We start from the raw sequence: 25,855 nt of genomic DNA on the forward strand, positions 1-25,855 counted from the left end.
ATGCAAAAGATTTGCTGGCTATTTTGCGATAGTTTTAGTACCTTTCAACCCCGCGAAAAAAAGGCAAAGAGACAAAAGGCAACAAAACCAGGAGGGAATAGATGAAAATGAAGAACCCGATGGCATGGAAGGTATTTTTTTCAGTTATTTGATACACAATTATCATCGTAATCTGATTGGTTGCCTTTGTTTGCTTTCTTCTTCATGTGTATCAAGGAGAGGCCGAGTGCGAGGGGATAGAGTTGGCAGTTGTCGGTTTGCCTCCTCCAGAACAAGGTAGTTTATTTTTTGATAATTTTTCTTTTTTTTTCTTTTGTAAGATTATTTTCCTTTTCTCTCTCTTCTCACAAACTGATCCGACATTATCTAATTCCTATTGTGTTTAGCCTGCCACAAGTCCCTTATTTTTCCCAGTGTTAGGCTCTACCCACAATGTGTCGGGGAATTTGAAAATGAAGGTTTCTCTCGGAAAACGCATCAAATGTTTTCCATCCACTTTACACCAAAGGAATTTAATAACATGACAATCACTGGCTATTTTGGATTTGTGGTTGAGTAAAACTCGGTCGGGAAAATCACATGATTATCGTGACGCCGTCGTTTGGCAAAATGTTTTCCGGCTTTGAAGAGCGTTTTCAAAAAAGCTGTTTTGTAATGGATTAGTGTGAACAGTAGGCCTGATCGTGGAAATAAAGCTGCGTTTTCAAATTTGTACGGCATAGTATGAATGCTCCCTTAATCGAGGGTGCGAGATAATCACTTGCACGTGAAATACTAGTGGCTCATCTTAGTCGAGTGGCCAAGCCCGTGAAGATGAGACTTGTAGTGGCAGAGAAAGATACCAAGTTTTTTCTTTGTACCACATTGTACAATAGTTCAACGGGTTCAAGAAATAGAACAACTATTTTTCAACTCGTGGTAAGACCATAAGACCGTAATGCTTTCATATAGAGATTTTTTTATGTTTTCAGAACAAGCTTCTGCTTACCGTAGGTCTGCCTATATCTTCCCTGTGTGTTTTTATCTCCTCTAGTCGAAAGTAAATATTTCTTCCCGTACATTCAATTCTATCTAACAGGTTTCACCTGCACGTTGTTCCCTCTGCGAGTAACGAAATTAAACAGAACAATATGACCACTTTTGATCACACTGACAAAATAATTGTTAATCAAAGACAGCAAATAAAATGTAGAATAAAACGAGAAATTGCGATGTCACTTGGTGCTCTTCTGTAAGGTAGAAATGACTGGTTGCAACTGCTCTGTGAGGAATATCACTGACTCACTAACACACTTTGAAACTGCATGGTTAATTCTCTTTCTTTTTTAAATCCAGAGCAAAGAGAAAAAGATATTTCTGTTGTTCGAGGTAAATCATTGATGATGCATTACATTGCCAATAAACACAAACTTCAACTACTCTGTTGAGCATTCATATGGAACAGTGATTTTGCTTTATTGTAGGACCTGCTCACAGATAAGTTGAAGTGGCAACTGGTTACTGCACACTAACTAGTTACGCAATGTTTCGAGGCATATAAAATATCCTGCATCAAGTAACAGGATTTTTCAGTAACCACAAGAATGTTAAAGCGAGCATGTTTACAAAGACAAACACAAATGGGATATTCAAGGCCGGTGTGCTACGAAAAACTTTACTGAAGTTATCTATTCTATGCCTCTGATTTGTAGCTATTTGTGCATAATAGTTGCTTCAGGGACAATATAGCAAAGAATACCAGTTCCACCAGAACTGGGAGTATTTTAAGAACTTCTCAAATTAATATAAACCTTTGGGATAGCCTTAGCCTTTCCCCCCCAGAAAGAATATATGTAAATAAGAAGCCGTATATTTGTTTTGCATGCATGTCCAAAAACTTAAGGATTCGCAATCCATAACTGTTTTGTTCATAGTTTGCGAGTTTCGGTTGTTGTTTGGCAGGTTACTTGACATCTGGTTAACATTTTAACACTCACTCACTCAATCCCATAATGCCCAGTGGCACATGGGGCCTCAACGAGGTGCCTCCAGATCTCTCTGTCTTGGGCTAGTCTTGTGGCTCTCTCCCAACAAATACCAGCACTCCTCACTTTCCTTTTATAGCATCAGCTCTTATCATCAACATTTTTCTCGCAAATTTGAACTGAATCGAATGACTTTCTCATTTGCTACCAGCTACACTTTGGGTGTGACAATGTCGTGCCGGTATTAACCGTTCTGAATATAACCTGTTGAACAATGCCGAATATACAATGGCCTGCTAGCCTGTTGTTTAGCTGTATTCTTAAAGGCATAGCTAAAACAATGCTTACGTTTTTTTAGTGCAGAGTGCACTATTGGGATGGTTATGGGGGTTGCCTGCCGCTAAGGAACTAAGGCGCTATGGCGCTATGGCGCTAAGGTGTAAACTTTAATGTTTGTTTAATTAATTAATTTCAATTAATTAATTAGTCTAGAGGCAAGGAAGTAATGGGAGTAGGGTGGGAAGGTACATGTGTACTCTACGTAAAACACATTCCATCGCCGTCGCTTAACTTTGAACATCGCAAAGCTATATATTTGTTTCAGGTAACCCCTTGCTCTCCTTGTGGTACCATTCTCCTTAGAACAAAACTAATTTGCCCTAAACGCATGCGTAGATTAGTTAGGGTTCGTGGCTTCTATATTAGGTGAAGGATACATTGCATACGGAATCACGCACAAATGTTGAGTGGTTTTCCTTATGGTAGAGCTCAACATGTAAGACGCATGCGTTCTAGCATTGTTAGTGTTATACACTATCTTTACGCGCAGTATTTTATATATCGTGTCATGCGACCAAGGACGGCAGTTATTTTTCAGGTAGCGCCAGTTGTCCCTTTTTATTGCAAAAGTGAAACGTTACTGTGGCTGCGTAGCTTTTAGAATTACAAACAGGTCGGTTCAACAAATATCATCTGCTGTTTTCAATCTACAATAGTGTGCTTGTCGGAGTTCAAATATATTGCTTCTCCTTAGCGACTTGTTTATTTCTTGCCTTAATTGTGTCTGTAAGAGAGACCAAAAAGTTCTCAAGTTAGTGGCGTTAATACTCCGCAAATTGTGAATTTGTAACAAAAGAAACCAGGAAAATGCTCAAATATTGCTGCAGACGCCGTGGCACCTAATGAAAGCGCAAATTAATTTAATCAGTCTTTGAGGAGACTCATTCATATCGGCCAAGTAGCGCTGTTTATCTTCAATACTTTTCGTTGAAAAGCTTCTCAGCCATCAATATCGTTGTGTGTTAATTTTGAATTGCTTTATTGTTAACAACAAAGGTGGCAACAGAAAAAGAAAGTGGTATTTCGTGACTATCTGATAATTAAATTAGTTCTTGCTCATCGGTAAAAATTTGCATTTTTAGTAAAACATCGTCTCTGTTCCGTTTCTTCATCACTACATCAGATATTTAACTTTCTTTCATTTATCTCTAAAAAACAAGGACATCTTCCGTATGTTTTGGAGAAAACAAGGGTTTCATATTACATGGCTTTGCGAGGAAAACAAAAGTATCAAGTTACAAAGTTGGCGTGAAGAGCTAAATTGTCACGTTTGCTGCTTCAGCGTATTGTTGAATTTAAAATGAACGAAAATCAACTTAAAGCACCAGTAGTAATTTGTGCGTAATGTTTGGACCTTAAATGAAAATACAACCTTGAAACATACACACTGCAAAGGGAAAAAGCCGTAGCAGACTACCAAGGTAGACACAAACCGGAAGTGAACCGAGTAGGGGTGAGTACTTATGGGACTACTGTACCAGAGCTATCAATTGCGCTCTGCACTATCTGAGATTGTCTCACTAGTTTTTTTCTTTCAGCAGACGTACGAAAAAGGACTACAATTCGTCTTGTTTTGCCAGCCTCGTCTTCCAGTAAGCTGCAACAACATCTATGTTTGAGAAACAAATTTTCACTGAGTGGAGTGTGCTCTTGATGGAGTGTCTAATCAGTGCAGGTCACAGGTAAACACGCGAGTCGCAAGTAGACAGCGCGGGAGGCAAAATCAAAATCTTTATTTCAGGTTTGTTGCTTATCATTATTTTTTGGGTGATCCGTGCTGTTTTCCCGCGACCAGCGCTGATTAGGTACGCCTACAAATTTAGGTTTTAAAAACAAACACTCTTTTTTAGCCAATAATATAGAGAATTTGTGCAAGGAATATTGTTCTCGACTTTCTTATTAGTCCATAGCTACATTAGTATTTGGCATTTTTGTTTTGTCTAAATGCAGAACAAGAAACTGAGGAGAGTTTGGAACCAGGTGACACTCAGCCTAAGTTGTCCTCGCAAAAAAGTAAGCAAGAAACGTGTTACTTAAAAATACCAAAGAACTTCATTGACTTCATTGCATTATTTAATTGCCAAAAAGACACAATAGTAGTGTTTGTCTATCAAACAGTCTTAGTTTCGAAAATCGTTTTAATAAACACTCTGAAGCAAAGCTAACAGAGAAAAGTAGACCAGTCAAGACTAACTCTGGGCAACATTATTTCGTTGGTATGAATAATAACATTATTTATGCATTTTTAAAAAAACATAGTGCATGAATAAAGAAGGAAACAACATTAATACTTTAAAGTCATATAACACTGTGCAGATGGGCAAAATTGAAAGGAATCTCACAAAGTCGTAACTTGGATATTCTTTGTTGCACTATCAGTCGTTTTCAAATTGCCTGACATATTGAGCGATAAGCTGTCTGTTCATTTACAAAGTTGAATGATTAACTGACTGCCTGGCTATTAGATGTGACTGAGGAACGGAGGAAGGACGCAAGGAAGGAAGGGAGGGAGGAAAGAAGCAAGGAAGGAGCGAGAAAAATAGAGAGGGGAAGAGACAGAAAGATGGATGGGTAGATAGATGAGTGCGCAGGTGGACGAACGACAGGTGGATGGATGGATGAAAGAATGTTTGGAGGTATTGAGACAGGAAAGGATAGATGGGCAAGAGAAAAATCATCTTCTCTTGACAGATGGATTAATCGACCATGACCTGATCATACATGTGATTTTGTTTTATTTCTTTGATTAAACAGAACAAGAGGGCGGTAAAAAGCTCAACCGTGCAAAATGCAAACCAAAAACAGACGATTCATCTTCCACTGGTTCCAAAGGATCTCTTGGAGAGGAAAGTGTTACTTATGAAACAGCATTGTAATAAGTAAGCATAATGTACAAGTGGCATATGATTATTATAAAAGATACATGTAGCTATGGTATGTGATACTACTTTAATGTAATTAGCATAGTAACTTGAAGACAAGACGTGAACAGAATTTGCATAGATTTACCTCGGCATTTTTCATTAGGTGCCATTATCGTCCTTGGAAATGCTGCATGGTAGAAAATCTAAGAAGATCGGTACTTTAGTGGCTAGTTTCTCGCTGTATCTCCAGAATAGGAAATGTAACATTTTCTTTTGGAAAGTTATAGTTTACCAACTTGTTTCCAAAATATCAAGCTGTGGTTGTGTCAACGAATGTGAATCTGTTTCTATTTGCCAACTGTCGCCCTTCGTTGGGTGGTCTTCGTATAAACAGCATTGATAGGCATGATTAAAATGATCCATTCCCAATAATGGCAGCTCCTTGTATGCTAAAAGTTACATTGTTTGATCATTACAACGTTATAAACCAGGGATATATTACAGTCATGTATTGTAGACCCTTGTTGCTGTTTTCAGCTTTTTGACCGACATTTTAGACTAGAACTGTATATAACACAAGCTTTGTTTTGACTGGAACAAGGGGTCCCCGAAGCAGATGATAGAGCATTTTGAGGGTATAGCAACACAGATATTTTCTAGAGAGCACCCTGCGAACATCATACCATATATCACTAAGTTAAACAATTGCCACTGATTAAGAGTTTTGATAGTTGATATTGTTCATTATGAAGGTATTATTTCTGATGAGAAAACCGAATTTTAGTTTAAAGCAGTTAGAGAAGTTTAGAGAAGTTATGTACATCTTCTTCACATCTTTCCTATTTCACTCTGAATTTTCCTTAACCTAAGATTAAGTGTAAAGCGTTACTAAAAGAGGATACATAGGAAGACTGAATCAAACTCGATTCTCTTGGAACAGAAGAATTAATATGTTGATTCAACGTGTAGTACCAGCATGATGAAAAAATATTTCTTTCTGTACTTCATATTTACTTCAGTCCAAGCGGAATTTGCCGGACTTGCACTACTCGGTTGTCCTCAATCCATCGGTCCGTTGACAATATCAGCGGGGGATTTATAACCCAATAAAAGTGCACTAATGACTTAAACTCAACACTTATTAAATCATTATCCACTTGCGTTTGTTGTTTCCATATTTTGTTGTTCTTGCCATTTATCACTGAAAATTGTATTAAAACAATTGTTTGCCTCAGGTCAAGTGGATATTTGTGAATGTAATTGTTAAAAAAAGTAATTAACTGGTGCCTTTCTTGCTTGTGAATGTTGCACCTGCAAGCGGCCGTTCTCATATACGTCTATCTAAAGGGCACCTGATCGCAGGTTATGCGTTCGTTGACTATAAATATAAACAAAAAACAAAAAGAAAAAAGAAACACCTAGGAGACGGTTTTTACTTAGACACATACTATAAACTGTTATTACCGGCTCAGTTGTAACTGCTTTATTTATGAGCAATAAGAAGATAAAGTAAAGCCATATATTCAATTTATAGATCAGGCCAAGGATCTATTAAGCATAAGCTTTGGTAGTCAGAGTACAACAATTAGGAAAGAATCTCTCCCAGCAGAGAACAAGAAAACTTGGGGGAAAAGAACAACATCAAATATAGCAGTCTCCCGAATGTCGTTTTGGGTAGGCTTGGATAAATTCTGCCGGTGGTAGCTTTAACAGAATGGGTGTTGTTTTGGTCCTGTAGACTTATGACTTATCAGTTGAGGTCCACCTTTGGCAAAACACTGCTGTGATATAATCAGCAGCATTACTTGCAAAATATGAGATCTTTTAATGCAGTGTAGTGTCGTAAGGAGAGAAAAATAATTTGGTTAATTTGTATTTTGCAAATTAGCATTCTTACCAAGCAAAAAAACTCGACAGAACAGCTACATGTATGTCAGCATAATAGCCATCCCGTGTAGCGGGATTACAAGCAGAATAAGCAACTACACTGCTACGAGTGCCTCCGGCGAACATAGGTAAATGAGGCCAATTTATAAGCTGAATTTATTCAAAACCTACACTGAACTGAAACTATAACACCAGAATTAAGGTGTCAAATACGCAGAGCTTGTGAATGGTGTCCCGTATAAACAGCATGGACAGTTTGGTGTTACATCCTGGTGAAAGTTTGCAATGCAGTGAGAGCTATCAACTATGTTCTAAAAAGCAGAGATCTTTGGCCTGATATTTGTTCAGTTTTCTTGCATGATGTGTCAGTTACACATTAGATTAGCGTTATGAGACTATATCCATTTGATGTAGAGATCAGACATAGCATGCTGATGTCTGACTCATTTACCTACTTAAATTAAGTTACAGTCGAACCTCTCCACTAGGGCCACCTTAGCTTGGGGAGAGGCTCCTCATTCGTTGGTTAACTGGCTGTTGTCGAGAGGTTATTTTGGCAGTTGGGACGAGTGTTAGTGGCTGTTGCTGTTGTGGAGAGGTGGTCATTGTAGAGGGGTTAAAATAACAGTGAATGTATGTCTGCCGGGACCAAAAAAGTGGCCGTTGTAGAGAGGTGACCGTTAGTGGAGGTTCGACTGTAATTCTCTCTCGTAAATTTAAGTACAGTATAAATTTTGCCTCCTGCTTATATAGAATTAGGTTTTTCTGATTACCTTTACTCAATATTGATTGCACAAGCTGTTGCAGCAGTCTTTCACAAAGGACTACGTAGCAGTATGCATGTTATAATACTAAATATTTAAAGGTTACTCAAAGTATCTTGTAGTGCATGCTGTTAAAAAAAATGTTTATTAAAATAAAACCAGTGAGAGAGATAATCTACACTTTGGCAGTTTGTATTCATCTTTATCTATTTTTTCATCTTTAAATTGTTTTAAGAATTTTTTTTGGCTTATTGTTCGCTAAGGAGAGGCGACGTGTTTTTATTTACCGAGATCTCTTAACCCTTTTCAGACAGGGCGGAGAGGGTGGCTTTTAGGCACCAAGCAAATTTGAGTAGTGGTAACTTGACGACTTTTTCTAACATTTATCAGGAAAAGAAAAGCCCCTGATCCGAATGGAACAAGCTTTTTCTCATTATTAGTTAACAAATGAAAAAAAAAGTCCGTTCTATTGACATTTTTAACTGTGCAACGGTATAAAATTAAGTTTGCATTCCCGTACAAGCCCTGTAAATAGAGTGCACTCAAAACCAAGAAACACATTTGTGTTCTCTTACAGTGTGCTTGAGCAGCCTGAAATTCGATTGGCTGGTTCTTGAGAGAGTAAGGTACTGACTGATCGACTGATTTGACTTGTTTTGCTTTATCGATTTTACTTTTTGCCAGTATTTTTGCAGCAGAAGGCAATGATGTGAGGGACATTAACGCTATTTCGCCCGAAGGGTGGATCTCAAAGTGTCGGCATTAATTTAGTTTCCAAAAACAGAATTCCAAGCTATGGTGGTCAACTTTGTGAGTTCTTCTAACTGGTGATACAATCTCAGGTAGTGCAGAGAGCAATATACAGCTCTGGCACATAGTAGCCACACAGGTCCTAACACCTGCCTCTCACTCTCAGTATTGATTTTGGAAGTCAGCTTGGGCTTTTCCCGGAACGTTAATTCTGAGAAAACCCTACTATTAAATTATAATGATTAAAAGAAAGGTAACTTTTTTGTTGTTGTTGTTGTTGTATACACATACGTATTTTGATCGAGTTTACTTAGCTCTTAGGCACATGTTTACATAAATTGTTGACCGATTGATTGATCAACGAACAAAAAACCTTGATAAGACATAATCTTAAGATTATGTATATTTGATTAACAGACAAAAAACTTTGATAAGACATAAGCCCAGTTCATACGTCGCATTTCTGCCGTGTCGAATTCAATTCAATTAAGTGCGGCAGCAATGCGACTGTGGATTCATACGTCGCTCTTGTGTCGCACTTAATTCAGAATTCATACTGTCGGGTATGTCGACCAGCGGAAAATGTTGTAAACGCAGAGTATTCAGTATGGCGCAGGGGCGGGGCAGAAGACTCCTGAAATTCGCGTATCTGGATCATCCACCAAAAAGTGACGTCACATCCGGTTTAAATTGTGCCGCGCAGCTCGTTTCACAAAGCGGAAATATGGCGTTTCGATTGGGGAAGATTTTCCTCTATTTGCAAACCATCAGGGTCGTGTCCTTTCATACTGAGAATAGAAGGATGTTGCAGGCACATTTCTTCGACTTTTTAAACAAAACTTTCGGCAAAACAGTATAGTTTAGTACTGTTTTGAAGGAAAATAACGGAGAGCCTTCTGTCATCGAATGGCGGATTTTACACATTTACAAAACTGGTGTTGTTCCGACTTTTGGTTCTTATTGCTCATGATTCGGTTATAACACTAAGTGCAATAGCCTATAATGTTAACAACAACCTGGATGAAGTATTGCAGGCCATAGTTTGCACTGTGCACTATGGGAACACGTTTGACAGAAGCCGTTTTTTTCTAAAAGTGAACACAGTTGAAGCTCTGTATCCACGAGTGTGTGGTGGAAAATCGTATACGCAAGGTTAGTATCTTATTTCCGTATCTCTTGTTGAATACTTTTTTTCTCTGTAAGAAATAATCTATATTGAGAGCTAGAGTTCATTGTAAATGCGTGTTTTAGGGATATCAGATTTCCCAGAAAAGATCAGCAAAGGGTGAAGCAGTCCAGATGAGTAGAACTAATTTCCTTCAGTCATCCAATGGTTAATTGTACATTCCTCTGTATTGTCTGAATTGCAATACTGGCCTGGGGATCAACTTCTTTGGGCAGTTCAAAAAGAGGGGGTTGGCCTGTTTAGGGTTAGCTCCCAGTGGTATGGTATATCCTTACCTCTTAACTTTACACCCGCTTTTGACAGGTACCCACTTCTGCTCTGACCGGGGGGGGGGGGGGGGGCTACTCCCTTATATGCACTATATAGGTATGTGTGCCCCAAAGGGTATGGTTTTTCAGCCGTTTTGGTCATAAATAAAGTATGGACTTTGGCCACTTTGGTCTTAAATAGGGTATGGGTTTTGTACTCTAGTCTTGAATTGGGTAATGTTGTTTAGAAGAAGCTACTTTTTCATCATTATTGATAAGATCATAAACAAGAAGCCTTCAAAAATTATGTTTAGGGCAACTGTGTCAGCGACAACGGTTGTAAATAGGTTGTCAAATTTTTGATCTGGTCATAAAGAGGGTAGGGAAAATCACAGATTTTGGTGATCAGTAGAGCAAGGGTTTTGGGAAGCAGGCCACACACCCCCACCAATTTTTTCTGGTAGTACCCCCCTCCCGGGTACTGTAGAGTGGTTCATAAATAAATGCTGGACAGAATTCAAATTTTATGTTGTAATTAGCTTTAACCTGTAAATTATTATCTATTAATAATGAAATAGAGAACATCTTCTCTCTTTCTATTCAACAATTGGACTATGAGGTCAAGGCTTCTTTGAGGTGATAGTCTGAGGCTGTATCAACCGTATTATCACCTGATGGGAATCTTGAGCTCGGAATCCAATAATATTGTTAAATAGAATTGTATGATTTACCATTGTTTCTCTATCAAATTTCATACTTGGGTGCAATCATACAACCTGAAATTCTCATACTTGTAGGACTTCATAATTAGTTAAATTCAACTATTTTGAGATTTTAAAGTTATGTTCTTTATCAAATTAACTCAACAAGAGATGCTGTGAGAACACAGGCTGCTGGTGGTTGTTTACACAGCTTTTTTTAGTTCTTCCAAAGATCTATTTTCAACACCTCATCTTTTGTTAATCTGGTAGGGATACAATGTAGCTCTGTAGCAACAGGACCTTTGTTCATTATTTGATCAATGTTTAAATGGCATCTACCTTCCATCTCATAAAGAAAAAAAGGAAAAATGGGTCTCATATGCATGTATCAAATAATTCACAAAGGTCAGTTGTGATTGCTCCATTGTGGGTGGGCTGAAGTTCTAGCTTGGTTTGATGTTAAAGTGATTTTTTGCCATTAATTCCCCATGCATTTGGCTGAAGTTGACCCTGCATGATTATTCAATTATTGATATTGAATAATCAAATGTGCAAATATCCCTCTTTGTTTGAGTTTCCCTCAGTCATTCAATCACAGTGGGTTTTGCCGAGTTAATTGTCTCTTCTTTGTAAATTGATATTTTTGCTTTAAATTTTAATAGCCGTAGGTGTGTTTCCAGTAGAACTATAAGCCTACCCACTTGATGTAATATTGGGTTGAGTGTATGACATCATCAGTAACCTCATTTGCATATTTTACACATTTTTCAAACTTAAACATCTTTGAAACTGATGCAGATATTTGCAAAAGGTTAACAGCATTTTTAATCTTTTGTGGAATTCTATGTGATACACCTACAAATTCTGACTCAAGGGGTAAAAGTTAAATGAGAGAAGCATGTTAAAGCGTTGAGTTGAAGAGAATTTTGAAGGGGAATTTGATGTGGTTATTGAATTGACAGAGGTTGGCTTTGCTATTGCTTTTGTTATTATCTTCTACATTTTTCAGGCAGAGTGGTTGTTGGCAAAAGCACAACTGGCAATGTCCTCACTGACCTGTGTTTAGGTGTTTTTAGGTTTTTGTCTCTGACATTGAAGTTCAATTTAAGTAGTAATACACTGTCTTTACAATAGAACATATGGATATTAATAGTATAGTTATTTTAATACCCTCATGCCAAAATTATAGTAATTTTATGGCTCAATTTCTACCTCTGCTTTAATTTGTGTACACCAGTTTAATTTTTTAAACCAATTTAATGTCATCAAAGGAGAAGGGGGAATCTGAGAACAATAATAAATTAGACCAACAAATATAAATAAATTTGCAATGATTGCTCTCATCGTCTAGTGGAGATGAAGTGGACCAAAAGGTCAGAGATCTGATGTTTGAATCTAGGTCTGTCTGTACAAAATAAAAAAAAGGATGGTATTGTAGTATGGGAGTATTATGGTAAGTTATGTTGGGGGGTTGATATGGGATCCTGGCTGTACTGTTGTAGGGTAGGAATAGGGACTTAGGGGGTGGGTGGTGTGCTTGTGATTCTTTTCAAGAACCACTCTGAAAGTGAAAACAAACTGGTTTGAAAAATTTGCAGCAGAGGTAAAAATTATACATTATATCTTGTTTTTCTTAGGTGGTAAATGAGCAAATACCCACAAGAGAAATACAAACAAGAGAAGCACTTTATTTCTCTTCTTAATCAGTGTTCTTCTGAATTCCTCTTGTTAAACTAAATTACTTTTTCTGTTGAGATAACATTTTTACACTGGACGTTTCCTCTGAAACCCTTACTAACAAAATAATCATTGCTAACGAAAATTATACTTTTTACGATAACTGTAGAAATTGTTGTGCGCTCATTGGCTAATTTTCATCGTCAATAAGCAGACCTGTAGGCACATAAATTTATAATTTAAGAGATGTGTCAATGAGCAAGAGCATACAATTTGGCAATGAATTTGTTATTAAAAAAAAACAAATTGATGTCAGTTTTTCCTGTGTTTGCAGATGAGTGTTTGAGTGTATGCTATCCCCCCGTGGATCCACAGCAACTGTGACAACGTTATGACCAAATTCATGATCAATAATATTCAAGACAGATGCATGAAAAACTGAGTCAATTTGTTAAACTGAGAAAGATCCGGTTGTTGGTCTTTTTGTGACTGATGGGGGTCTCTAAAAGTTCTCAGTTGTTGTTTAATTTTAGTGACTGTCATTTATGTTTGTATTTTCTTAGGTGGTTACCTCCTGGCATATACACCCCACACTGGCATACAATCCCTTGATTTAGATGATGCTGAACCTGCTTTTCCCATCTTTAACATACATGTAAGAGTGCCAGTGGACCTGTCCAAATGTGATTCTTTTCACTGATAATGCAAATCATAATAAAGATACAAAGCCTCTCTGGTGTAATTTCTTCCTTTACAGTGAAGTGCAACCTATCCAAAAGTTGCATTCTGTAAAAGGTTTACAAAAATTATAAAATGTAGGAGCTCCTCTGAAAGAATAGTTTGTTGTTTTTTTCTGTTCATTTTTTTCGTTGATTATTTATATTTTCCTAATAAGCAGTTTCTTCACAACACATTTTAAGATGATAAATAGCCATAAAAATGACATTTTTGTCTCTGAGATCATTTTCAAGATTAAAACAAGTTATAATAGATAAAAATAACTTTTTTTAATCTTGAAAATGATCTCAGAGATAAAAATGTCATTTTTATGGCTATTTACATGTATCATCTTAAAATGTGTTGTGAAGAAACTGCTTATTAGGAAAATATAATATATATATATTATACATTTTTTTTTCTTTGAAGAGGGACTTTTTGAGAATTTCCCTAGAAATATCACAAGGTATAAAGGAAGGAGGGAAAATAAAAGTTATGTTTTCATTATCAGATTGAGTCTCTCTATGAAGCTGCAAAGTATGGTTATTATTTTATACTGTTGTGGATAACGTTAGGCCCATTTTAATTCAAAATACAAATGGGAACTGGCATTGATAATCACACAATCCCTTGGCACTGTTTTGTTTTTTAATTGCTTTTTTTCCAGAAAACAATTTGAACATCTTGTTATGCAAAAAGGGGGGCAGGGGGGGGGGGGGAGGTGGGTTGGGAGGTATTCTACATAGTTTTAAATGGGAAAGCTCCATCTCAAGGTCCAACCCCTTAATACTGTATCCCTTTTCTTAACCCTTAGAAAGAAGTTTTAAAATATCTTTTTGAACAATATATCAGAATCCCCTCATTCTGGCTCAGGAGAGTAAATGAGAGATTATCAACAACATTTTAGAACCAGAAGAAAGGAAATCCCTGAAAGAAAGATTTCTGTACCCTTTCGTACACCTGAATTCAACTTGTCAGAAATCCCTTACCCTTAAATAGTTATATCTGAGGCCTGAAAACTTTTGAACAGAGCTTCCCCATATATGTCATTACAAGGAGTCCTCCCACATACACAATTCAGGAACTCTTTACAAGTAGTGATGAAGCTGGCTGTAAGACTGGTCTGATCAGGCAGCTTCTTCAGTTTTTGAGTACAAACTTGTTACTCTCAGTCAACTTCTAGTATGGAACCTTTTCTTTTCTGGTCTGGTGCAGCTAGCAATCACTTTCACACCACTAACACTAACAATGTCACTCACAGTCTGGTTGTTCAGTTCCACCGCACCATGTTTCATGGTCACTCATCATTGTCAGACATGAGTTGATAATAGCTTGTAACATTCACCAGCCTGGCAGTGTCATTGTTGCTATTACCTGTTCCCAGACTTCCTTTTGTGGATGGGTGTTGGGGCATGATATTTCATTACTGTTTGCAAACAGTTTGTTAAGATCACACATTGAAAGAGTGATGAATCAAAATAATTGAACTCTGTAAGACAGAATTGCTATTGTTCTCTCATTCCCTGGGACTGAAATGTCTTGATGTAAGCTTGTATAGAGAAAGCACATTCAAAATAAGGCAAAATGTATGAGTAACCTTTCAAAATAAGCTGCAGTTATGATAGGGATTAAAAGACAAGGAACTTGGTCAGCAAACAAGGCAAATGAAAGGAATCGAAGAAATGAAAGGTGCATGCATGCTTCACCTCATGAGATCCGGGGGGTATTGAAACCTTATAGTGTTGCTGACACTCAACACTGTTGAAAGGGTAAAATAAATTAGATTATAACTGGAGAAAAAATACGAGATACCCAAATTACTGAATCACCCATAAGAATATCTTCTTGTTTATTTTTAAGGGGTTCACGGCCTGCCTATGTTAAAGGAAGCGTTTACCAATTAAGGAATTGCCAAGGGAAAAGTTAAGATAACTTGTTCAAGGTTCTCAACCAATCGTAACAGAATTTATAACACCAGTTTGAGTCACAAGCAAGAACATGAATTTGCGCTAGTGTCGATCGGCAAGAAAGTTCCGCCGCGTTGTGTGTGTGGGTCTATTCCTGCAGTGCGATACGATTACCACCTCTACATTAGTCTCGAGTGTTTGTCAAGGGTAAATTTGAAAAAATGGGCTTCCGTTAAATAGGTTCTCCCACGTCTAGAAAACTGTCATTGCGCTCTTCTCTTAGTTTAATGCCTACCTAAGAGAATAGGATATTTGAATTGAGTGCTACCTACCTAGAATTCATTATTTCCACGCAAACGATGACTCCTGTGGAATTCAGCGAAGAAGAAACGACGACATTTCGTAAAAACACACGCCTTCAGAAAAGCGTGTTTTTGAATAAATAATCGTTCTGTTCCTCAAACAAACGATATGACGAGGAAGACGACAAAATATTGTTTATCATGGCCAAATAAAACGTTAGAAATATCCCGCCGATTACGAAATATTGCCATTTTACTTACTGGGAGAACGATCATGTCGCATTCAAATTTGATTTTGCCGCTCAGCCCGCTTTTTCACCGGATGTGACGTCACTTTTTAACCGCGCGGCCATGGGCCGAGCGCGGTTCATGGTTTACCCGTGGTTTTTTTTTCGTCTTGTATGCGACCAGAGCCAAGCTTTCACTCGGTTGTGCCTAAATCCTACCGCTCAGAAGGACAACCGAGGAGTACTAGGAGCGAGTTTCCGAGTCGAGCAGTTTTCGGAAATTGTCGGCTATTCCAATATGGCGGACTATACCAGTCACATAAATATGCGAATTGCCAGTGGTAAAACTATGTTGATCAACAAGACAAGTACGTTTTTATTCACCTGACAAGTTAAGAATAATGTGTAGAAAGTAAAGCAGTGAGTTGTTCGGCAAATGCTGTATATTTCTTTACATCTCTTCCCGTCTAGTTCGTAAACCGTAAATTTGTACGCCGGCTAACACATTAGACTGTCGACGTCTTTGACTTATAATAGGCACAAACGCTTTTAAATACGTCGTTCCTTAAGGACGAATTTTTTTATTGATTCGACGGATCCCCAAATTCAAACTTCCTTTGCCTTGTCCCTCTGGCCGGTAGGATCTTGGAAATACTACCGTCCAGAGGGACAGCTTGTGTATAAGGTAATTGGACTTAAGACCATGCACATTTTTATTTGTAGAATAGTTTGACACATTGCTATTTAGCCTAACACTACACTAGATTATCACTCTACAGTAATATTTCAGTTTTCTGTGATCTTGTCCCTCTGGCCGGTAGGATCTTGAAAATACTACAAGCCAGAGGGACAGCTTGTGTACAAGGTAATTGGACTTAAGTTCATGCACAGTTTTATTTGTACAATAGTTTGATACATTACTCTTCAGTTTTATGCTAGACTAGAATCACTCTAGAGTTGAATCTTTTCAGTTTTCTGTGATCTTGTCCCTCTGGCTGGTAGGATCTTGAAAATACTACTACTGGCCAGAGGGACGGCTTGTGTATAAGGTAATTGGACTCAAGTCGATGCACAGTTTTATTTGTAGAATAGTTTGATACATTGCTCTTTAGTCACACTACACTAGATTATCACTCTCCAGTAATAGTTCAGTTTTCTGTGATCTTGTCCCTCTGGCCGGTAGGATCTTGAAAATACTACCGACCAGAGGGACAGCTTGTGTATATTAGGTAATTGGACTTAAGTCCATGCTCAGTTTTATTTGTAGAATCGTTTGATACATTGGTCTTTAGTCTTACACTACACTAGATTATCTCTCTACAGTAACATTTTCAGTTTTCTGTGATCTTGTCCCTCTGGCCGGTAGGATCTTGAAAATACTACTGGCCAGAGGGACAGCTTGTGTATAATGTAACTGGACTTAACCCTTTAAGTCCCGATAGTGCCATATGGCACAAAATGTTATAATAAGCTTAATATTTGGCCAGTTCATTTCAAATTTGGACGCCAAAAGGATCTTTGAGACATCTTTACATTGAAAACATAAAATCATACCCCCCTCCTGAATCAGACTTGATTAACCACCCCTCAAGTTTTTGAAACTTTTACGCTTTACAATTTTACGGTCAAGTGAATATCTGATAAAAATCTGCACACCCAGAGCTGCAAATTAAGCTATTGTTTAGGGGTATACCCAATATATACAAGGAATAAGGTATTTTTGAACGTTTTCATTTTTTTTTACTTTGAAGACTCCTCAATTCAATTTGTGACACCTTGTATGTCTGTTATGGTGATTTAGGACATACCCCAAACAATACCTTTTAACTGGTACATTACTTGCGGTCTTTCGATCTATGGTTATAATTTTAGAAAAATAAGGTTTTTCTCTCCCGGGCTTAAAGGGTTAAGTACATGCACATTTTTATTTGTAGAATTGTTTGAAACATTGTTCTTTAGTTTTATACCACACTAGAATGGCTCTACAGTTAAATATTTTCAGTTTTCTGTGATCTTGTCCCTCTGGCCGGTAGGATCTTGGAAATACTACCACCCAGAGGGACAGCTTGTGTATAAGGTAATTGGACTCAAGTCCATGCACAGTTTTATTTGTACAATAGTTTGATAATTGCTCTTATTGCTTAAGTCATAAAGCAGGCTAGAATATTGAGGATTCCCATTTATATGAAAGTTATCAGACACTTGATGCCTTAATAAAATTTATTTTGCATTCACTCCAAGTGAAACAGAGTGCCAGACTGTATTAGGACACATTTCTGACATGTCCAGTGGGTTCAAGTTGTATACATCAATATTTAATATATTATTTTGTGACTTGCATACTCTCTGGAAGGATAGAGGAATCTCTTCAAGATTGTTAAACTTATAGAGTTGGATACTGTTCCTTAGCATTGTAAGACTATCTGTTTATGGAATAAACACAAATTAAAGTAATGAAAATGTCCTTCTATTGTCTTTTTTTGGTGAATGGTGTTCACATTTAAACAAAATAGGTTTAAGGAAATCCTTTATTTAACCAAAATGTATTGCTTAAAGGGCACTGACCTGACATACTCACAAAGCCACTCTCATTGCAAAATGTCCAGTCTATTTCCCTCATGTTTATTAAGCCTGTATCCCTCAAAGGATAAGTCACTTCTAAAGTGAGGCTTTCTAAATAACAAATGTTAATAAGTGTAACCCCAGTTACCCTAAAAATTAATCAGATTGAATAGTTTGCTGAGTTTGCATATTTGTGCACCCATGAGTAAAATTGGGGGGGGGGGGTAGGGGGGCGGGAGCCCCAGAAGAATAGGGGGCAGGAGGCAGGAGAGGAAAGGGTGGGAAGTGGGAGTTCCATGAAGGCGGGAATCATTTATTTAAAAGCATTAAAATCCTTTCAAAAACAAGAACCCAAATGCTTTTTGACTTACATTTAGCTTATCTTGAGACTTCTGGACTGAAGGAAAAATTAAAAGACGTGAAGAGCTAGAGGAGCAAGCCTGAAAACAAAGCAAAAAAGGAAAAAAAAGCTAAAGGATTGCGCAGCTAAATGATAAGTATGTGTTTTGAGTGTCCTTATTTACAGGGGACGGGGCAAAATGGAGGAGGGCGGGAGTCAAGAGATAAAGGTATGGGAAGCAGGAGAACTGGGAGGTTCTGACCCCCTTTCACCCCCCTCTCCCCCCCCCCCCAAAAAAAAATAAATTGTTAAACAGCTTAATTGAACGTGATTAAATTTTTTAGTCCACACAAAACAATTATATATAAATGGAACAAATAGAACTACAGTTGCATTAGAAAGCTTATAGGGGTTCTTATGATGAAGGTAACAGAGCTAATAATCTCCCACCCCCAGTAACTAGTCTCAGACAATGTAAATGGCATGTGATGAAATTGGCATGAAATAGGCAGAAAATTCAAGTGACAAAGACTGGTGGCCATGTTGGATGACAAGAACAATAAACTAAGCTAATTCTTTTGTTAATGGTCATCCAACATGGCAGCGATGGCGTCAGATATATGCCAGTTAGTTAGATTTATGGTAATATAAATGTGCCAGGCTCTTTGTCTGCACTAAGTCCACTCAAACTCGGGCTCTTTTGACTGAACATTTTCTCACACATTTTAATTGAATCCCTACACATAGGATACACCTAAGCAAAAGAATGATTATGATTGTGGTGTCTTTGTCTGTATGGTAAGCTCTGCAAATACCATAGTCTATCAATTACCATGTCTCTATAAATAATCAGCTTGGCTTGAGTTAATTCAAATCAACGTGTTCATCTTTACCTGAACTGATCACTTGTGCTAGCGATACATTTTAAATTCATTGGTATCATCTATATTTAGTTTCCAGAGCACCTCAGCAGGGGAGAAACTCCTAATTTCAACCAGGTATTTTGAATCAAAAGCAAGTATCAACACTTCTCATCACATGACAAAGTAATGGAAAATCAATTTAAACCAAACAACATGGATACCAACTACACATCTCCTATTCATAACACTTTCTTGCAGAAATTCACTTTGTCTTATTTTCCAGGATGACATTCCCTCTCTCCATGAAGTGATGAAGATGCAGATCTTACAGCAAAAGCTACCAAACTGAAGGAATGTACATTCAAAAGAACTCAAAAGTTCTCATCAATAGTAAAATATTGATTTTATTGCAACAGAGCATGAATAAACTTTTACAGACACCATGAACTTCAGTCCAATTAACTTATACACAAGCTGGCCTTCTGGCCGGTAGTATTTTCAAGATCCTACCGGCTAGAGGGACAAGATCACAGGAAACTGAAAATATTACTGTAGAGTGATTCTAGTGTAGTGTAAGACTAAAGGCCAATGTATCAAGCTATTGTACAAATAAAACTGCACATGGACTTGAATCCAATTACCTTATACACAAGCAGCTGTCCCTCTGGTCAGTAGTATTTTCAAGATCCTACCGGCCAGAGGGGCAAGATCACAGAAAACTATAAATGTTACTGTAGAGAGATAATCTAGTGTAGTGTAAGACTAAAGACCAATGTATCAAACTATTCTACAAATAAAACTGAGCATGGACTTAAGTCCAATTACCTTATACACAAGCTGTCCCTCTGGCCAGTAGTATTTTCAAGATCCTACCGGCCAGAGGGACAAGATCACAGAAAACTGAAAATATTACTGTAGAGTGATAATCTAGTGTAGTGTAAGACTAAAGTAAGAGCAATGTATCAAACTATTCTACAAATAAAACTGTGCATCGACTTGAGTCCAATTACCTTATACACAAGCTGTCCCTCTGGCCGGTAGTAGTATTTTCAAGATCCTACCAGCCAGAGGGACAAGATCACAGAAAACTGAAAAGATTCAACTCTAGAGTGATTCTAGTCTAGCATAAAACTGAAGAGTAATGTATCAAACTATTGTACAAATAAAACTGTGCATGAACTTAAGTCCAATTACCTTGTACACAAGCTGTCCTTCTGGCCGGTAGTATTTTCAAGATCCTACCGGCCAGAGGGACAAGATCACAGAAAACTGAAATATTACTGTAGAGTGATAATCTAGTGTAGTGTAAGGCTAAATAGCAATGTGTCAAACTATTCTACAAATAAAAATGTGCATGGTCTTAAGTCCAATTACCTTATACACAAGCTGTCCCTCTGGACGGTAGTATTTCCAAGATCCTACCGGCCAGAGGGACAAGGCAAAGGAAGTTTGAATTTGGGGATCCGTCGAATCAATAAAAAAATTCGTCCTTAAGGAACGACGTATTTAAAAGCGTTTGTGCCTATTATAAGTCAAAGACGTCGACAGTCTAATGTGTTAGCTGGCGTACAAATTTACGGTTTACGAACTAGACGGGAAGAGATGTAAAGAAATATACAGCATTTGCCGAACAACTCACTGCTTTACTCTCTACACATTATTCTTAACTTGTCAGGTGAATAAAAACGTACTTGTCTTGTTGATCAACATAGTTTTACCACTGGCAATTCGCATATTTATGTGACTGGTATAGTCCGCCATATTGGAATAGCCGACAATTTCCGAAAACTGCTCGACTCGGAAACTCGCTCCTAGTACTCCTCGGTTGTCCTTCTGAGCGGTAGGATTTAGGCACAACCCTTTCACTCGGCCAAATTTTGAGTCACGCAACCTGTGATGTTTACTCGCCAAAAGCTGTTGAAACAATAAATCTCATCTCCGATACCGACTTTCGCGGGAAAAAATTAAAAACCCAGCGTTCGTCAAAAATTATATTTTTTCAGCAGAAATTTCGCTCGGAACATATACATATTTATATTCGTTTGAATCATCGATGAAATGACCTTTTTCGGATATTTTTTCCTTCGGGGTCAACAAAAACCTCCGATTACAAAATCACGCCGAACCCACACGTTGCAAAAAAATCTCTTCGAAACCCTGATTTCGAAGCGATATATCACTGAAGCGTTAATAGCTACCACACATTGGCAGGCGGTAAATCTATTCCTTAACAATCCAGCTTTATCGTGTTAAAATTTCATAGAAATCGAACAAAACCAGAATTAATCAGAATTTTTTGTGACCTCACTCCCTAGACTTGACCTAACAAAGGAAGCCATGGTCGCCCATAGCAACCGAAAAACACGAACATAACAAAGCTGACGTTTCGGCCAAAAAACTCCAGAATTATCGGCTGAGAGCTTAAACTTGAATGGGAACATCTTTTTCGAACTTTTTTCAACTGATTTAGACGAAAGACTGGCCTCGGCGGACTACAAAAAAGACCAAGAGAAAAAACAGAACAAGACAGCAGAAAAAGCCGATAATATTAATTCATCGCGTGGCTTTCGGCACGAAAACGAAAATACAGCTTACTTCTGGATAAATTCAGCCTTAGAAGCCAGCAACTGGTCCCAAATTACTTTCTGTATCCTTACAAATGTCTTGACTTCTATCTCCGAAAGATTTGGCCGCAATTTTTGAGCAAATAAACATTTCGTCGACGGTGACCGCTATTACGTTGGCTTGCATACTAAATTAGCTAACTTGACAAAATTCTCCCGTGCGGGGGATATGACGAAAATAGCTGAAAGATGGCCTATAATTGGCTAATGATGAGATCATCCCACTGTCCAAATTTGGTGAGAATCGAAAGTAACGCCAATTTTCTGTCACGTTTTCAATCTGTGGTCACTGGAGTGACCAAAATCGATACATCGGTCGGGATAGAGTTTTATTATTAAATTATATGACTTGTGTGACTACTTTACTAGCCCTTTACTCGTGGAAAACACCAATTAAATTTAATCATGACTTTTAAGAAAGAAAGCTGTTGTTAATAGTGTTATTATCGTATCATTTATATCGTTCATGCCCATACATATCCCGAAGAAAGTTCTACAAAGATTAAGACCATTAGGTCATCGGAGATTTGTCAATGGCTACCACTGATGGTGCAATAATACAGTTTGTGTTGATCAAGTGATGTGATGTCTACAGTAAGAAAAGAATCATCAATGACTACTTTGGAATGTGCACTCCGTTCCGACGGTAGTGCTAAGCAAACAGTTAAATTTTAAAAGCGCGGTTATAAGATCTAACAGATCTTCTTGTTGGTGGATGATCAAAACACGAAAAAAGAGCCAGCGTCACAGAGTGTTCTCCCCCGCCCCTGGTAGGGCGGACGAAAATACTGAGCGACGAAGGACTTTAATTTTGCTAAAAATTGTCCGCCAATGTAACGAGGAGAAGGCTGACAACGGAGCAGTATGTGTTGCAATATGTTCAGGTTGCATTGGGTCGAGAATGGCCAAGTTTCTTTTTCTTTGGCGGGAAAACATTTACGCATGCTCAATACATTAACATAATGTCTGCATTAGATTCGACACGGCAGAAATTCGACGTCTGAATCGGTGTCGCATTTCTGTCGGATAATGCGACAAGACAAGTTGAGGATGCGGCAGAAATGCGACAGCCGATTCAGACGTCGAATTTCTGTCGAATTGAATTCGTTGAATTGAATTCGACACGGCAGAAATGCGACGTATGAACCGGGCCTTACTTCAACGTATTATTGAATTTAAAATGAATAAAAATGGACACAAACCACAGTAAAATTCAAAGCTGTCTTGACAAACCGTATTTGCAAGCTATTTTTGGACTTTGAATGAAACATACATAATGTTAAATGTCTTATCAAGGTTTTTTGTCGGTCAGGCCCAGTTCATACGTCGCATTTCTGCCGTGTCGAATTCAATTCAACGAATTCAATTCGACAGAAATTCGACGTCTGAATCGGCTGTCGCATTTCTGCCGCACGCTCAACTGGTCTTGTCGCATTATCCGACAGAAATGCGACACCGATTCAGACGTCGAATTTCTGCCGTGTCGAATCTAATGCAGACATTATGTTAATGTATTGAGCATGCGTAAATGTTTTCCCGCCAAAGAAAAAGAAACTTGGCCATTCTCGACCCAATGCAACCTGAACATATTGCAACACATACTGCTCCGTTGTCAGCCTTCTTCTCGTTACATTGGCGGACAATTTTTAACAAAATTAAAGTCCTTCGTCGCTCAGTATTTTCGTCCGCCATACTGAATACTCTGCGTTTACAACATTTTCCGCTGGCCGACATACCCGACAGTATGAATTCTGAATTAAGTGCGACGTATGAATCCACGGTCGCATTTCTGCCGCACTTAATTGAATTGAATTCGACACGGCAGAAATGCGACGTATGAACTAGGCCTAACAAATGTGACAGTTTTACCGTTCACGTTAATGTTTGTAACTTGATACATACCCGCAAAGATATGCAACATGATAACCTTGTTTTCTCGAAAGCACATGGAAGACGTGCGTGATTTTTTCACTGCTGGAGATAAATGGAAGAGGAACAATTTCGTTTTATTCAAAACACAAATTTTCATTTCACCTGTAACAAAAACTTATTCATTTTTCAAATAGCCATGGAATAGCACGTTCTTATTCTGTTGCCACCATTGGTGTTAACAATATACCACTTTAAGTTAACACACGATGATATTGATTTATGCAAGTAAAAAGCGTTTCAATGGGAAGGATAACAATGCTACTTGATTGAGATTAATGCCAGAAATAAACTACAAATACGTTTCCACTCTTTATTTGAACCATGGGAAGCACATCATTGTAGTTTGAAAACAGATGACATTTCTTGAACCGAGCTAGGGGTAATTCAAAATGCAATCACAGTAGCGTTCATTGCACCACAAAGGAGGAAGTGACACGACCCGAAATGCAACTGTTGCCTGGTCAAAATGGGAGTGTGATATCACACGACATATAAAAACCGTTTTGCCCTGGAGACGAGAACGGAGTGTTTCACGCTTATGTATGATAGAATGCATACGTCTTACAGGTTGGGTTCTACCGCAAGGAAAAGCACGTTCGTGTGTGATCCTATATGAAATGTACTTTCTATCTAATATATATAGTCTATACAATACCCTAACTAATCTGCGCATGCGTTTAAAGAAAATTGCTTTTGTTTTAAAGAGAATAGTACCACAAGCAGAGCAATGCATTTTCGAAAAAGCATGTACAGCTTTGTGATGTTATTAAAGTTACGTAGGTGTAACACATATTACGTAGCGCGCACAAGTACCTACCGCACCCCAACCCCTTGCCAAAAGGCTAACTAATTAATTGAAATTGTCAAAATTACTAAAACAAAAAGTTTACACCTTATTGCATTAGTATGCTGTTGCTTTAATGGACGCCACCACCCTAAACAATCTCAATGGAGCACTCTGTAATAAAAATTGTCAAGGAACATTTTGCTGTATAAATTGCGTTTGGTTACGTGAAATGATGTTTCTATGGCAACCGTGTTGGTGAAAGGCCCCTCCAAATGTGGTGTATTTTCGGCTTAAATTTCAGTTCTAGTTGAAATTTGCATTTTGTGACATTTTTATTCCAAATTACTTGCATTTTTCACATCCTCAAAATTTTCCTAAATTTTGAGTCAATTAAAAGGTGCATTTGGAGACTTATTTAAAAAACATTTTAAATCCAAGATGGCAAGGCAAGTAAATTAGGTGCAATTTAATCAGCTGGCTGCCAAAGTAATCGCAGTCGCTGTACATAAGGGTTGTCTTCTCCTCTTTTACCTACGGCAGAGGCAAAAGAGAAGACGAAGATACCCCAAGAGATATTGGGTAAGATTTTTTTTAAAACCAATTCCAATTGGGTGCAACCAAACCCCAGTGAAGGAAATGCGTGAAAATGATTACGAGTCGTCATTTTTTATAAATACTTCTGGATTACTTCTGAACGATTTGACAGTTTCCTTTCTCTTGTGCGCCCGTTGCTATCAAAAAAATCGTTGTATCGTGAACCCATTAGTCCTGGTGAAAGTCTTGCTGTCATTCTACGTTTCTTGGCTACCGATGATTCCCTACAGGCTATTTCATTTGGACACCGCCTTGGTCACACAGCTGTGAGTAGAATACCAGTAGCGTGCAACGCATTGTGGGTAAATACCAAACCCACACACCCACGGCAATTTCAAACAAAATGGCATCCACATGGCAGAGGTGTCTCGTTAAAAAGTCCAAAAATCGTTACGTCAACGCAGACGGCCCCGAAAAAGTTGAAATCAGCTCAACTTTTGCTAAAACCCTCATGATCACTAGGTGCACGTATGTGTGTATAACGTACGCAAATCCCAAGGAAAAAAAACTTGCCAATGGAAATTGGACAACGTAAAGTCAACGCACACAATTGTACGCTTAAATTTTATTCTTATGCACATTTAGTTTTAACGTGCCTTAAAATGATTGGGCAAATCCTT

At 38.0% G+C, this 25,855-nt stretch overlaps 2 protein-coding genes across 2 annotated transcripts in view; both read left to right on the forward strand.

Annotated features, from left to right (window-relative positions):
* The window catches only part of LOC145480081 (uncharacterized), a 5,852-nt gene extending 335 nt beyond the window's left edge, over positions 1-5,517 (forward strand). The window contains exons 2-6 of the mRNA XM_081458560.1: positions 217-276; positions 1,336-1,368; positions 3,842-3,895; positions 4,254-4,316; positions 5,058-5,517. Coding sequence (XP_081314686.1) covers positions 217-276; positions 1,336-1,368; positions 3,842-3,895; positions 4,254-4,316; positions 5,058-5,179 — 332 coding nt within the window. The 3' untranslated portion in view covers positions 5,180-5,517. The remainder of the gene's footprint in view (positions 1-216; positions 277-1,335; positions 1,369-3,841; positions 3,896-4,253; positions 4,317-5,057) is intronic.
* Positions 1-25,855, forward strand: part of LOC145479936 (uncharacterized) — a 321,399-nt gene that overhangs the window by 117,987 nt on the left and 177,557 nt on the right. The window lies entirely within an intron of this gene.

This window comes from Orbicella franksi, chromosome 2 (assembly GCF_964199315.1).
Source record: "Orbicella franksi chromosome 2, jaOrbFran1.1, whole genome shotgun sequence".
Classification (NCBI taxonomy): Eukaryota; Metazoa; Cnidaria; class Anthozoa; order Scleractinia; family Merulinidae; genus Orbicella; species Orbicella franksi.